The following is an 11,909-nucleotide window of genomic DNA, read 5'->3' on the forward strand; positions in this document are numbered from 1 at the left end:
TATTTAAAAAACACATCAAACATTGATTTTAAGGAATTCAGTTTCAGATAAGAAAAAATAATGTTTATGTTACAAGGCGAGGCTTTAGGAATCCAGTTAAACATAAAACTTATTCATGAATGGAGGAAACAGGAACCGTGGTAAAGCGTCTTAGAGCTGGGAGGCCAACAAAAATCACTTCAAAAGTGCATCAACGACTCAGTTTGTGTCTGATATTAATATTTGCACGATGATCTGAAACATTTCACAAAACAAAAAACAGGGAAAGTCTTTTATACAGCACTGTTTCTACAAAACTTATTACAAACATGGAGACTTTCCATGTTCTTTGTGCAAAAAAAAAAGTTATGGGACATCAAAAGTAATTAAGTATCCATCTGATTGATTTGTTTTTTAATTTTTATAATCTTGTTAAAACATTAGAGTCACTCGCGTCTTCATCCACTGGAGGCTTCTCATGGACATGCGTACCCTCGGCTTCACTCAGTATGGTCACCACTGCTGATATTGTGGCGTTGGGATCCAGCAGTTTCACCAGAGGCACGTTTACGCCTCTCTCCTGAAACATCATGTTCTGCAGGGTCATGGCCTGCATGGAGTCAATGCCCAAGGAGGAAAGAGGAGAGTCGTCCTTCAGCTCGCTCTGATCCACGCTGATGGTCTTGCCGAGCAGAGAGAAGACGTATTCCTTTGGTGACACAGAGTCAGTTTGTCCAGTCTTGGACTCTTCCTCTTTGAATTTCTGTAAGGCCTCATTGACTAACGCAGACAGGCGTAAGGTCAAGGCTTTATTTTGGGAGAGGATGTTGTATCTGATGTTCCTGAAGTGAAACCTGCAAACGGCTTGCTGGGGTCGATTCAGGACGAGGCATTGCTCCAGGCTTTTATGGATTTCTGCAATGTCCAACACCATAATCCCCTTTGCCTCCAGAAAGCGATGGAAGTGCTCCTTGTTCAGCAGCAGGCCGAGGTTCAGAGCCCCCCAGTTGATGGACTGTCCGGGCAGCCCCCGTTTGCGCCGGTACTGGCAGAACAGGTCGAGAAAGGAATTGGCTGCTGAGTAGTTTGTTTGGGATGCATTTCCCAGGAAGGCTGAAATGGAGGAGAAGCACACAAAGTAGTCCAGAGGGCAGTGCTTTGTTGCATGGTGCAGATTTAGGACACCGTTTACTTTAGGTTTGAAAACCTTCTCATAAAGGGATCTATTAAGGGTCTCGATCAGACCGTCGTGCAGGACAACCGCGCTGTGAAACACCCCTCTGATCGGACAGCCACTGAACTTCTGGCCAATTTCAGAAACGGCCTTGTGCACATGCTCTGAAACAGAAACGTCACACTCCATGCTGGTGATGCTGTTTCCACACTGTCGCTGAATGTTGAGTATTTCTTGCCGCACGTCGGCCGAGGGCTTGCTCCTGGAGAAAATCACGATGTACCCCCCTCCCCTTTGTGAGATGAACCTGACCGTTTCAAAGCCCAGCCCAGAGAGACCACCGGTCACGATGTACACCGCTCTCTTTCTGAACAGCTGCTTTTTGGCTGGCAGCTGCTGAATCTCAGACAATCCAGTCTTGCCGCCTTTTTCCAAATCAATCACAGCCAGTTTCTTCGAGTTGAAGTATGAAGGTAGTATCTCTGGTTCTACACCTGTGCTTTCAGGTTTCACACTTTGAAAGTTGAAGTTTTCAATCGCAAACTTCCTGCTTAGATTCAGCGACTTCAGCCAGTTATAAATGCGAAGTCTGTGCGCTCTAAGGTAACCTCTCTGCAAAACAGCTTGCATATGAACTGCTTGCATGTGAACACTCTCATTTATGTTTTGGCACAGCTCCTGCACAAGCAACGTTTGCTTTGGAGATTCACAGAGTACCACAACATGTCTCACACCTGGGAAAGTGCACGTCTTCACAGTGAAAGACTCATCAAACGGTGGCAGGATGACGAATGTCTCCAGTCGATTGACGTCTACAAAAGATCCGTTGCACTGTGTGCTTAAAATCACGCTCCAACCACAATTGTTTGCAGTAAGTTCCAAGACTTTCACAAGAGCTGAATCGATGGCTGGGCAAATGATCCCCAGATTCTGTTTGGGTTTAGGCAAGACTCGATGAAGCATCTCCCAAGATAGCACAAAGTAGGAGACACAAGGTGTTTCTTGAAGGAACGGGAGCCTTTTGAGGCTATAACACACGTCCTCCGGCACTTGAATCTTACTAGCAGCCGTAACTGGATAACAACAAGCAACGTGGTCCCCGGCTTTGAGTCTCCTGACATCTTTTCCGACTGCAGTAACAGTACCGCTAAAGTCAAGCGCAATTAGCCTTTGGCTCTGAGATGAGTGCTTGCTCCAGTAGAGCGTCTGCCCAAAACTGAGATGGGAGGCGCTGACTGGGAAGTAATCAGAAGAATGAACACATATCCTGCTGGGTTGAATTTCAACCGATGTGTCATTGATTGGATCCGACTCCTCGTGGTGAGGAACTGCACTCAGTTGAGTCACCATGTGTGCATCAGCTGTCTGAAAGGCGAAAAGCTTAGTGGCTGTGGAGGGGTCAATACCCTTTGCATGGTCAGTGACTTCCAGTGGGGTACGGACAATTGAAGGTTTTAAGATCCGCCCGTCTTTTACGACCAGCTCTGGGTACTTTTCACACGGGTGCGATCTTAGGACTTCAGAAAGAGCTTTAATGTCCTCGGCAGAGATGGAGCCCAAGTCAATCAGTTGAAAAGAAAGATCAGGGATCTCTGCTGCAAAAGACCTCACCATACCAGCAACAGCAAATCCTGGACTTATGTGATCCACAGTGATGTCCGATGAGCGATAGGTCACTGCTCTGATGGCTTTGGGGAACTGAATCCCCTTCAGCTCCAGGACAATTTGGCGTAAAATCTCGCAGCAACTTGCAAGATTTTGCAAGACGACGTCCGGCGATTTTGACGTGAGATTTTTGCCCCACAAAAATATTACCTCATCAAAGTCTTCCTTAATATCTTGAATATGGAGGTTTGAAAGAAGAGAACAAAATCCTTTGCTCAACATATCCTTTGCATGTGTGATGGAAACATATCTAGATTTTGGATCCAAATGCTGTTCTAACTCTTTTGAGATCCTTAGACGATCAAAGAAGACCAAAGCCTTTGGTGGGTTGCAAAAAGTGACACTTTCAGGGACAACACTGAAATCATTGTGGTAGAAGTACTCTTCGACCACATGACCCCGACTGCCGAGGTACTGGATTATCACGTGCTTCACCTCTGCCAACACTCTGCCTTCCTTGTCTGCAAAGCAGCCGCAAACCTCAACGTGATCTAAACCCACATCAGTTGCTCTCAGGTAGATAATCATCTCATTCTGCAAGGGTTCACACACAGTAAGGCTTCCTATTTTGGCAGGAAACCCAGGCCTTCCTGCAAATATATGCTCCACCGTGACAGGGAGAAGCTGCATTAAGTAGTCCAACACGACAGGGTGAATACAGTAGTCGTGCAAATGCGGTCGGAGCTCTTCTGGAACTGAAAGCGCTGCAAAAGCCTCCTTGAGATCCTCCCCATAGTGCACATTTGCTTTATTCTGGAAGACATCTCCGTACTGGAAGCCGCCTTGAGAGAGATATCCATAAAACTCCTGGAAACTCACGACGGATGTGCATCGTTTGGAGATGGAGCTTAATGAAATGCTTTGCTCCTCAATCAGCCTCTCTGTCTTAGAAACCACTGTGCCTGAAGCGTACACCGCAGAGGAGGAAAACACCTTGAAGCTACTTTCTTTGTCTTTTTGCTCCAACTGGACCTTCATCTTTGCAGAGTTCTGTGTTAAAATGAACGGGTTTTGAAACTTGACGCTGAGCTGCAGCGAGTTCAGGGGCACCCTTGGTTTGGTGCTGGTAAGGAATGCGGCCAGACCTAGCTCTGCGTAGAAGGCGCCGGGGATGATGGGTACGTTGTTGTGCTTGTGCTCCTTCAAGTAGAAGGTTGAGTCAGATGTTAAGTTACAGCTGAAGACGTTGCGTTCACTTCCAGTCTGACTGAGTACAGGATGAGAGCTTGCTTTGTTGTTCTGGGCGGCTCCAATGATCACGTCCCTGTCCGAGGAGTCAAACTGGTACTTTGGGAAAAACAGAGGCGTGGTTTCACAGCCTTTGTAGAAGGTGGTCCAGTTCACCTGAATGCCCAGTTCGAACAACTTGGAAACAAGTGAGATGACTGACTCGTGATCTTTTTTGGGTTCTACTGAGGCAAGAACTGCGGTGTTGCTTCCAAGAGTTTCCATAATGTTTCTCTGCAGCGCTCTTCTTGGCCCTATCTCTACAAAGACTATGCCTTTCTTCCCTTTAGCCGCTGACCTCAAAGCTTGCTCAAAAGCAACGGGCTCACGGACGTTCCTTGCCCAGTATTCACCCGTGCAGAAATCTCTGACCTTGGCTTCTCTTCCTGTAACCGTTGAGAACAACTCGGTGTCAAGCTCGTTCTTCTGCAAGGTGCCAATTGTGTCCTCGAGTTCCTGCAGAATCGGGTCCATCATGTGGCTGTGGTAAGCAGCAGGGACGTCCAGCACACGGAGGAAGAGATCTTGGCTGATTTTTGAGTTGTTCAGCTCCTTTAGGAGGCTCTCAATTGCATCTGCCTCCCCTGAGACGGTGCAGGACTGCGGGCTGTTGAAGGCTGCAAGGCTAAGACTTCCAGAGTATTTAGGGAGGAGTGAAGCCACCTCTGACACTGCCATGTTGCTGACCACAAGCATTTTACCACCACCAGCTTTTGTTTGAAGGCTGCTGCGGAAGAATATGACTTTCACGGCGTCTTCCAGAGACAGTAGGCCGGAGCAGTGAGCGGCAGCGACCTCGCCGACAGAGTGTCCAAGCACAGCATCCGGCGTGACGCCCCAGTGGCCGAGAAGGGTGACGATTCCAACCTGGATGGCAAAGAGGAGCGGCTGGACGACGTCTGGGTTGTTGAAGTCACTGCTTTCGAACTCGCTCTCAAGTGTGCTTAGGATGTTCAGGGAGCTCAACTTTTGGAACATTTGTGAGATTTCTTTGATCGTTTCTCTGAACACGGGTTGGTTTTTTAGCAGTTGTTTGCACATGCCGTGGTAAGTGACGCCATTTCCACAGAAGACAAACACCAGACTTGGATCCGAGAGGGCCGAGCTGACGTCTTTGCCAACAGCAGCCATCAGTTTCTCCTTAAGATCCCCTACAGATGAAACCACGATGGCTTTTCTGTATTTGTGCTTTTGGTGACTTCTTCTACAGGCTGATGTGTACAAAACAGAATCAAGCTCTACAGTGGTGTCTGCCTCCAGCTGCTTTATGGTGTCCTCCATTGTCATAGTCAGAGATTTCTGTGAGTTTGCTGAGAGGACGAAATATTTCACCATCTTCTCACTGCTCTGTTTCTTTAGATGTGTCTGTGCGTGCTGTTTGACTATGGCATGTGCGTTTGTTCCCCCAAAACCAAAGTTGTTCACCCCTGCAACTCTTGCAGAGGTGGATTCCCACCTCTCAGTGTTCTTAGGAATTTTAATGTTCAGGGTTTTGGCGTCGATACTGGAGGCTTCATCAGAGTAGAAAACCGAGGGGACGATGGTTTCATGCTTCATCATCAGCAGAACTTTAATCAGTCCGGCCACCCCAGCCGCCGACTCCGTGTGTCCAATGTTGCCCTTCACCGAGCCAATCCGCAGGGTCCCTGACCCGCAAGGTCTGGCTTTGGCAATGACGTTTGAGATGCTTCCTGCTTCTGTCGGGTCTCCCACTGGGGTCCCAGTCCCATGGGCCTCAATGTACCGAACATTTGCAATTTCAGCGTCTGAGTAGATTCTGCGCAGCAGGTCCTCTTGTTGTGTCATGGAGGGTTTTGTAATGGGAGTGACCGAATGTCCATCTTGGTTGACGGCGGTTTTGCTGATGATCCCCCAGATGTGGTCATGGTCTTGAAGAGCCTGAAAATTTAACCAGGGTAAAACATAAAATGAGGGAAGGAAAATTGTCAATGTTACTCGTAAATGTAATTGTGGGATCAGGAAAATAGTAATTGTCTGTGTATAGGGGCTTAGGTTGTTTGTCATTGAGTTCAGCAGCTTGGAGAACCACTTTTGCTAATTGTGGTGTAGCGATCCAAGGCAACATTTCAGAAATTATTCGATCTTGAATCTTCCTTGTTTGTTTTATTACATTTCCTGAAAAGTTTCATTTTTGCCGACAAATAATTTCTTTCTGAAGTCAGCAATGTGAAGTTAAAATGCTGAATCTTTGTCTTATTTAGTTGATATATTTAGTCTTTTGAGTTCAAGCCCAATAATGTTTAAACTTAAAATTCAGATTGATTATATCAAATATTTTTAATGATTTACTCTTTATTTAGAAGAAACAATGGTTAAATAATTAAAAAAACAGATTTTTAATGTTTTCTTTTGTTTTATGAAGATTGAGAGCTGGAGAAAATCTTTTTTTTTAAGATGTATGCAATGACTTTACATAGTTTTTAATATTATTTCTCCGTTTTGTGTGTGATTCAAAAACCCTCTACCTGGATAATGATGCCACAAGAAATCTACTAATACTTATATCAGCTCTACCAAACAGGACATTTTCAGGTAATAATCTGTGCTCTTAAGAAGGATAATTTGCAATTTTTACCTTTTCATGGCCCAGAGCTGGCCCAAGACAAAAGCTAACCAAGCCTTTGCTTCTGGCCTCGCATAAATGTTTAAATTTTAGCACATACCATATATAAAAATGTGTTTTAGTGTTGGTTATTGAGGATGGGGTTACGATTAAATTTGATTTTGTGGTCTCAATGTAGATAAATATCTACATGATTTTATCATTCTCTCCCTTTTATCTCTTCTTTCTTTCACCTCTTCTCTTTCTTTTTTTTCTCTTCTTGTTCTTCCTTTACTCTCCTAGTTTCCCATTGTAATGTCCATATAATTTGAAATTCTCCCTGCAGGAATCACAATAAAACTATTTACATGCATAAATCAAGCAGAGCACTATGGCAAAAGCTGATTGCTCCACTTGTGAAAGCAAAATCTGTCGAGCTCTATTTGGCATTAAGACAACAAATCTTATTGCCACATTGCTAGACAGGACACTGGGAAAAAATAAAAAAATAAAAATTTTGATTTAAAGGAAATTGCAAGTTTACTTTGTAAAAGTGAACCTTGTGACTCTCGGTCATTACATCAGGCTTAGATCACCTATCACCAATCCAGGAGTCTGACAGTTCTGGACGCCCGCTGTTGACCAATCCGGGGTTTGGGTCCTGCTGTTTTTAACCGCATGGAGGACCATCCTTGTGTGGTATGAGTCAAATGCGAATAAATGTCTTGACTGTCCAACCTCAGGGTCATTAGAGTCAGCTGTTTGGTGTGAGTTGTTTAATTGTTCAGCTTAACCATGAGTAACTTGAGTAATTTCTTTGGATTTCTTTACCTACGCAGACCAGGTATATGATGTTGTATTAGTTCTATTTCTGGTCTGCTTCTCTTACATGCTTCCATGTTTGCAGGCTGCTCCTCTTTTGTCAAGATAAAATACCAAATGCTTTGCTTTGTGTTGGGAACCCTGGGAACTGACATATGATTGGCTGAGGAACCAGGAAGTAAACATGGGCTACACTCTGAACCGAAGTAGTTCCAAAAGAAAAAAACTTGACAAAGACATTGTTGATGGAGAGGAATGTTTATAGAGGATGTTACTTCCATCCTGGGTGACAAATAAGAATGATTTAGGTTGATTTTACATTAAATATATTCCTTAATGCTCCTTTAAAATCCCATCAAACCTTGGGCCAGCCCTGTCAATGACTATCAACCAGCACAAATATACAAAAGTTTGTATCTCTTTAAAAAGAAAGGCTGCAGGTTTTACTGCCTATTATTAATTACTTAACAAAGATTAATTAGTAACATATGAAACAAGCAAAAGTCTTTAAAATTCGTTCAGGAATCTCAGTTGAACACAATATACCGTCATAGTATTTGTAATATTGTTGAACATTGATCGCAAAGTTTTACCTTTTTCAGTGGCTTCAAGAGAACCACGCCGCAGCCCTCCCCTCTCCCGTAACCATCCGCCCTGCTGGAGAAAGGCTTGCTCGTCCCTTCAGGTGAAATCATCTTGGCCTTGCTGAGGGCCACAAACACCCTTGGCTCAATGATGCAGTTAACGCCTCCACAAACAGCCATTTCGCAATCCCCTAGGAAAGATAAAGGTTTGGGATAATCTCTTTCAGTAACATTTTAATGCCATATGAATAATAAAGCGGCAAACAGGCAATGTCACAGAGTTCAAATAGAAATGTCGTACAGACCTTGTTTGATGGACTGGCAGGCGAGATGAAGAGCAACAAGCGAGGAGGAGCAGGCGCAGTCCAAGGAGAGGGATGGTCCGGTGAAGTTGAAGATGTAAGAGACTCTGTTTGCCGCGATGCTCATGGCGAGCCCGGTTCCGGTCCAGTGGCTGATCACGGTCGGGTGCACGTGTGCAGCATTGGTCTCGTAGTCTCTGTTCATTAAGCCTACCATTGAAAGAAGTGAGGAAGATTAAATGGACTTAGCGTCTGTTCGTTTTTAATTGTTTTTTAATGAAGACTTTATCATTTTCCCTTTTGTACCAAAAAACACTCCTGTCCTGGTGCCGCTGGCCCTCTCCATGGGGATGCCAGCGTTCTCCAAAGCTCTGTAGACGCACTGCAGGAGCTGTTTCTGTTGAGGATCCATTTGTTCCGCCTCGCTGTCGCTGATGCCAAAAAACTTGTGGTCAAATTGGTTAAACCTGCAGAAATATATATATAAGAATATAATATTTACAATGGAAGAAAGGAACATTTCCTTACATTAATTACTTCACACACAAGTTGGACCAAAACAGTAAAAATCTACAGTACAATCTGAGAGGCTTACATGTTTTTGTTGCTTTTATTTTAGTGTTGCACAACTTTGTTGGTAAATGTAGCCAGGATGTGTATTCTGTGGTTAATCTAAAAAAGAAATCTAACAATTTATGTCCTTTTAGCTTTTTTTGGGACATAAATTCTCTTTTTTTTTTGGAGATCCTTTTAAAAATGTCATGTTTTTTCCCCCCCACTAAGTGAACATTTTTTTTCGTGTACTATACATCTACCAATTTCCATATCATATATGGAATAAAAAATACATTTACTAGTAAAAACTGAGACTCCAGTGGCCAAAAGTAACATTTACTGGTTACAATTTCAGAAACTTCTTGCATATTTGCTATGTATCAATGAAGTTAATGACATTCATAAGAAAATATCCATAATATTCTATCGCAATCTTTTAAAAGAACATCTTCACTTGTCAAAACACCAACGGTGGAGCTACAAACAATTACGAATGTGGATGCATTGGAACTGAACTGACACTTTAAATTCAAACAAATACAGTAAACCAGCAGAAAAATGCATTTTCTTAAGAGGAGGGTCTAAAAAAATCTTGATAAGGTTCGTACCCATCGATAAGGGCGGCCTTGGCTGTGCGTGATTTACCCAGTTTGGTGTCATCCGGGTCATACCAGCTCGCCATGTCAAACCTCTCTCTGGGGATCGAAACAGAACAGTTCCTCCCCTCCACCAGAACCTTCCAGAAATTATCAAGCCCCTCTCCTACGGGTGGGAAAAAAAACAAGAAATAAAAAATAAAAACAGCATATGTTTGATATTTTATTTAACTCTGCTGAAAAAGAACCCCAGGGCAAATGTTTAGGAAGTCCAATGTCATTACATTGCATGTAAACCGTCAAACAATGCTGATTATTCACTAGTAAGAAACAAGAAGTAGGTGGAGGCTTGGAGGAAATTCTGCAACTGGAGTGCCTTTGATGAGGAAAACCCAAGAGGCCATTGACAAGTTATGGAAGAGAATATCTCAGATATCAAGAGTCCAATTTTCTAATTAAGTTGATTTACTTTTGGTTGATTTGTGTGTCATTGTAGGAGTAGAACGACTAGAAATCCTACGGTGGTGTTAAAGTCCATTTAGGTCCTTTATTACAGACTCTTTATTGCAAAATGAGCCAGAATAAACAAATCCAGTCTGTGCTTTCAGGTTGTTTTATGCTACACATATGGAACATATTCAACGTGTTAAATGTGAAAAAATAAGAAAAAATTAATAACTATGAAAAGAACCCTGCATTACAACAAAATCGGTATGTAGTAAAGTATTATTCGCTTGTCAGTGACTAATGAAAAAGCTTTTATTTTGATTACATGCATACTTCCGCTAATATTTATAATGGTTCTTAAGTGATGAGTTAGAAGGCCTCCCTGCTGTCACCCTAATCTTTAAGTCCCTCCACAGATTCTCCGACAGATTTAAGGGTCTCAGGCTGGACGGTTTCAAAAATGCTAATATTACTTTAAGTCAGATGAAACATGTTGGGGAAAAATAAAATAAAATAATACTACATACTGCCAGGGGTGTGTGAAATCTGCCAACACAGGGGAATCATGAAATTCCAGTAGGAAAAGCAAGAGCTACAATGGAGTGGATTGGGGAAATTTTTTATATTTTTCAAAGAAGGTCTCCTTTCATATTTATTTCCAAAGAAATAAAAGCAAACCTTGCATAATTTTCCTTTTTTTCAATACATTATAGCAATAGCCTTTGTTTAACCCCTTCATATAAATCTAACATCAAACTTAGCCCACGCAACGGAACAAACAATCAAATAAATATAAAAGAGGATGAAAATATTAACAACAAATAAAGAAATATTAAAATAAAGACCAATATGGATAGAAGATGTAGATGGGCCCACATTTAAATTCAGCCCAGGACCTCATTCAACTTTCAGCTGGCTCTGGTAGAAAACATTACATGTTCCTTAATCCCATATTTATTTATAATCAAGATATTTAGTATTAATATTGCCAGTACAAATGCAAGTCTCAATCAAAAAATGTGGTTTCATTTTGAAATAATTAAAAAAAGACATTTCTTGGATAAATATTTCTTGGATTCTTTGATCTTCTAAATGTATTTGTACCTTCCCTTATCAATTAAATAAGCCTAAATAATGCAATTATAAGAAATATGTAAAAACCAAAGTAAAAGAAGCTCTGAAATTCTCGATACCTCCAGGAAAGTTGCAGCCAATCCCCACCACAGCGACTCCATCTTCCGCTTCTTCTTCCATCCTGAACAAACTTAAGACAAACAAATGAAATTAAATCCAAATCGATGTTTTCATCCCTACCAAGAGATCTCGACGGCTTTAAAAGACGAAGAAAAATGAGTTTTAACTCCTCTCTCGTGCTTAAACTCACCTTTAAACTGTGCGCTCAGACCCGTTTAGCGACGCCTGGGTGCGTCCCAGCATCCGTCCCTCAGAGATGTTATCACTGCCCAGCCGCACTCACAGCTCGCTCTTATAGGCAGCTTCTTTTGGTTATTAAACATTTATGATTGATTGTATATGTGGCCATGGAGATGAAGGACTCCAGTGCACACATTTATGTTGGCTTGCAAGGGATTAAGCCAAGTTTGGTCAATTTGTTACACGAAAGAGAAACTCTACAGGCTAGTGTTAATGTTGTAATATATAGAGAGCTCTTATCTTATATTAAAATCTTTGTTTTATTTATGAAAGCTTATGACTATGTAAATAAATCATTATTATTAAGAAATTAAAGGTAATGTTTGGGAAGAATGGCTGAACTAATAGTCATTTTTACAGCTATAAAGGCTTTATATTTAAGATCTTTGCTTTTTAAGAAAAACAAATCATGCAATTACACGCTGTGCAAACATGTTATACAACCAATAACTTAGAATATATAGAAAAATAAGATGTAAACCTCCATGATTAGAGTGCCTAAAAGATGTGTTGCAGCAGTCTTGAGTCAAGTTAAGCTATTGACCGCGTTCCTTCTGTTGC

General features: G+C 42.1%; 1 protein-coding gene across 1 annotated transcript; it reads right to left on the reverse strand.

Moving 5' to 3' along the window:
* Positions 1-355: 355 nt before the first annotated feature.
* Positions 356-11,170, reverse strand: LOC105935741 (phthiocerol synthesis polyketide synthase type I PpsD). Its single transcript, XM_012876295.3, has 6 exons — positions 11,108-11,170; positions 9,480-9,633; positions 8,623-8,783; positions 8,320-8,526; positions 8,024-8,205; positions 356-5,944 (listed from the first exon to the last, which is right to left on the reverse strand). Exons 1-6 carry the CDS (start codon positions 11,166-11,168, stop codon positions 401-403), a joined length of 6,309 nt encoding a protein of 2,102 aa, XP_012731749.2. The 5' UTR covers positions 11,169-11,170; the 3' UTR covers positions 356-400.
* Between the last annotated feature and the right edge of the window lie 739 nt (positions 11,171-11,909).

Source organism: Fundulus heteroclitus, chromosome 21 (assembly GCF_011125445.2).
Source record: "Fundulus heteroclitus isolate FHET01 chromosome 21, MU-UCD_Fhet_4.1, whole genome shotgun sequence".
In the NCBI taxonomy this organism is placed as follows: Eukaryota; Metazoa; Chordata; class Actinopteri; order Cyprinodontiformes; family Fundulidae; genus Fundulus; species Fundulus heteroclitus.